General features: G+C 34.7%; 1 protein-coding gene across 1 annotated transcript; it reads left to right on the forward strand.

Annotated features, from left to right (window-relative positions):
- Nucleotides 1–42: 42 nt before the first annotated feature.
- LOC149491605 (stromal processing peptidase, chloroplastic-like) lies at nt 43–3,527 on the forward strand (the record flags this gene model as incomplete). Its single annotated transcript, XM_089717190.1, is given in 5 exon segments — nt 43–123; nt 458–559; nt 738–888; nt 2,872–2,996; nt 3,093–3,527. Coding segments are annotated over 4 exon segments (423 nt in total), but the record flags the coding sequence as incomplete, so codon positions are not given.
- Between the last annotated feature and the right edge of the window lie 362 nt (nt 3,528–3,889).

Below are 3,889 nucleotides of genomic sequence, written 5' to 3' on the forward strand. Positions count from 1 at the left end.
AAGTTATTTACCAGACCATCCTTTGATCCAATAAACATGCAGGTATATAAAGCTGTTGATGCATGCAAGAGTGTTCTAAGAGGGTTGCATAGCAACAAGATCGTCCAAAGAGAGTTGGATAGGGTTAGTTTTCAGAACTCTCAGAATGCTGCTTGTACTCCTCTGTAATTGACAACATTTAGGTTTGCATTTGATTTCATTACATTATATCCCATTATGGCTTACCACTCATGACTTTATAGTATAAGGGAATAAGGGATAGATTGAAATATACATGTTCAATGGAGAATGTGAACTTGGTGTCACTCTTCATTTCAGATATTTTTGGTTATATTTGTGTATGCTATTTGTAAAGTTCGTTATTCTTGTAATGGAATAGGAGTATCTACTGTTTTTACTGTTTTCTGTCTTTTGCTTTTGCTGGATATAAAGTTGTAAATTCATATTTTGGATACAGGCTAAACGAACGCTTCTGATGAGACATGAAGCTGAGATCAAGTCAAACCCCTATTGGCTCGGATTGATGGCTCACTTGCAGGCTTCTTCTGTTCCAAGGAAGGTAAAATCAGTGTTTTTGAGGCTTAGCCTTTCCATTCATTTTTTGTATCATGTTCTGGGTACAAATCTGTACTTTACAATTTGTAAGAAGCGGTCTATTAAATTTCCCCTGTTATGGGTTATGGAAAAAAGTTACATGCTATCAATTATTGGCTTTTCTTTTCCTTTTTGGGTTTCAGAACATCTCTTGCATTAAAGATCTCACTTCACTGTATGAGGCTGCTACTATTGAGGACATATACCTTGCATATGAACAATTGAAGGTAGATGAGGATTCTCTCTATTCATGCATTGGGGTTGCTGGCAGTCAGGCTGGCGATGAGATTACTGGTAAGTGCAAATAGTTGAATTTAGCGATTCGGCATTCCTTATTTCCAATATCTATGGGTTAATGCTTTCCATAATAATTGGGATAGAATTGGTGATATCTAGCCATTTAAGTTGAAGTATTTGAATTATGCCTTTCCATTTCCACTGTCGAATGGCCTTTTTTTACCCCTCCCATATGGTGCCTAACCGGAGCAGACTCAAATGGAGCTGGTACTATTGAACCCATTTGACAATAGGTAGGGTATCGGGTGGTTAGAATTTTAACCCAAGTTGGGTTCTCAGGTCAAGAGCAACTTAATGGTTGTTGAGAGAATATATTGTAATTGTATTTCTTGTATCTCATCAATCGATTACATAGGTCTATATATAAGGAATTCCTATGTTACCTAGCTATTTAGGAATACAAATCATAAACTAATTAGGAATCTAACTCCTAATAGAACTCTATTTACAACTAATCCTTAACACTCCCCCTCAAGTTGGAGCATAGATGATAATCATGCTCAACTTGTTACAAACTATTACTTTCAGCAAAGCACAATACCATACTCAGCAACTGTACCCACTTCATTATAGCAATAAAGAACCCCAAACCAAATAGTAGTAGCAGAATCAAGACAACACACTTAGGTTGTCAAAACAAATCTCACTGAACCAGAAAACAACTCATAGGGCTGTTTCAAGCTTCCATAATCAATGCCTCAAAGAGGAAACCCAGTAGCACAGATATTCAGAAACGCATCAAAGGAAAATCTGGCAAACAGAGCACACCACTGAAGGCCAAGAACACAATGCTAACTCACTGGGGTTGCACTGCTCTCGACAAAGGAGAGAGTTCAAAAGCAGAATACCCGTAACTGCAGCAAAGGTGCAGTACTAAACCCTAATGCAAAAAGGAATCACTAGAAAATCACCGAAAATTACCTAAACCAATTGTCACAGCAAAGGAAAAATATGTTTCCTCAGCAAATTAAAGCAACAACAGTAGCAGAAGATTGCCTGACACAGCTGTAACAGAATCGCAGCAAACAAACCTATTGAATAAGCCCAAGAATAAAGATGCAACTCACTGGGTTGCACGTCTATCTTCAAGTCAACGCCGGAGAGAGGAACCGGAGTGAAAAAGACCATTGGACATGCGCCAACGCATGAACTAGAGCAAGAAGAAAGAGGAGACGCGTGGGGGCCATTCACTTGGAATCCGACAACTGGATTCTGGGGAGGCGCTGATCAGCTGCTGGAGAATATCCTGAGGTCGGTGGTGAGACAAAATACTAACTCTAGAAAGGCTTCCTAGGGTGGCAGTGGCTTCTCATAAGGGAAGTTTCGGGATTTTTTTTTTTTTTTTTTTTTTTTTTAATGGAAGGCTCTGATACCATGTTGATAGAAAAATATTGTAGTTGTATTTCTTGTATCTCATCAATCGATTACATAGGTCTATATATAAGGAATTCCTATGTTACCTAGCTATTTAGGAATACAAATCATAAACTAATTAGGAATCTAACTCCTAATAGAACTCTATTTACAACTAATCCTTAACAATGGTGAAACATGTCTTAAACCCTACCGGATTATATATTTTATATTTATTTTTATTAAAACATTTTGTATTTCTTTTATATGTTATAAATAAAATATAGCACTTGAAAAGTGTAAATATAATTTTTAAAAAATGGAAATGAAATTAAAAAATATATAAAATATTTATTTTTTAATAAAAAAGAATAGTTTAGAATAATTTTTTAAATGGGTAACTACTGCTCTGGCCTGACCCGAGGAGGTCAATTGAAAAATTCCTAATTTTGGTCTAGTTTAGGCTTGTGAGAATCTGACTTTACCCAACCTGAGCTGATCCCAATTCCAAATAAACATCTGCTATGGGGCACATAATATTTTCATATATATTTTTGGATTTAGGAGTTGCCTTATTTAATTGAATCAAGGACTACTGTTCCATATTGATGAGCTCTTGCTTTACAGCTCCCTTAGAAGAAGAAACAGGCAACAGCTATCCGGGGGTTATACCAGTAGGACGCGGTTTATCTACAATGACAAGGCCTACGACTTAACCTTCCTGTATATCAGTGTGGTGATGCAATTAATTGGTACTCTCTTAGAATTACATAGCGACTGGTTTTCATTTCTTCATTCCATAATTTAACGATAAGTGAACTCTCATTTTTCTATTTATTATTGTGTAGAATGGTGGAGATTAGAGGCTCGACGCAGCAACTGAACTTTTATCAGAATGGCAATTACTGGAAATGCAATGTTATCCTTTTTTCCCCACTTCAGAGATTATCGAAGTCTACTTACTGATATGTGCCTCCTCTTTCTCAAATTATAATTAGCTCAAGCGCAAGATTGAAGCATTAGACATTGAAATAAGGTAATTTATTTGCATTGTCAACATGTTTAAGCCATTGAAATTTTTATAAAATGCAGTGTACAGATGTTCTTTCACCATTTGAGGAGATGAAATTCATAGTTTACACAGGTGCAAATTATCTCAAATTGTAAATTTACAAATTTTGCAGACCGTATGGGAAAAGTTTATTTTTAGATGAACGAGCGGAGCCTTCCCTTGCATGTACGTATATTTGTTTTTGAATATAATAGTGCAGCTACTTTTTTAACTTTTGACCTCTTTAGATGGTGGTGGTACGTTTATAATTTATTTTTATTTATTTTTTCCAAGTTGAATAAATCATGGCAATTACTATTTCGCTAAAACATGAAAATAAATAGATAATAAAATGATAACAAGATAATGCGGGACTATTATATTTTGAAAGAAGAAAATGTTTTTTAATGATACTTTAATTTTCAGGGTACACTTTTGAAGATCTATATATAAATATATAATTTCTAATGCATAAATGCTTAAGTGATAACATGTTAGAGTTCAAAACTGGTAATTTAGTATTTTATTTTATTTTTGCATTTAATAAAATTAAAATTTTTTATTAAATAATGGAGTTATAAACTAATAAATCTA

Source organism: Jatropha curcas, unplaced genomic scaffold (genome assembly GCF_041381405.1).
Source record: "Jatropha curcas cultivar XTBG-Jc1 unplaced genomic scaffold, XTBG_Jcur_1.0 HiC_scaffold_1125_pilon, whole genome shotgun sequence".
NCBI classification, from domain to species: Eukaryota; Viridiplantae; Streptophyta; class Magnoliopsida; order Malpighiales; family Euphorbiaceae; genus Jatropha; species Jatropha curcas.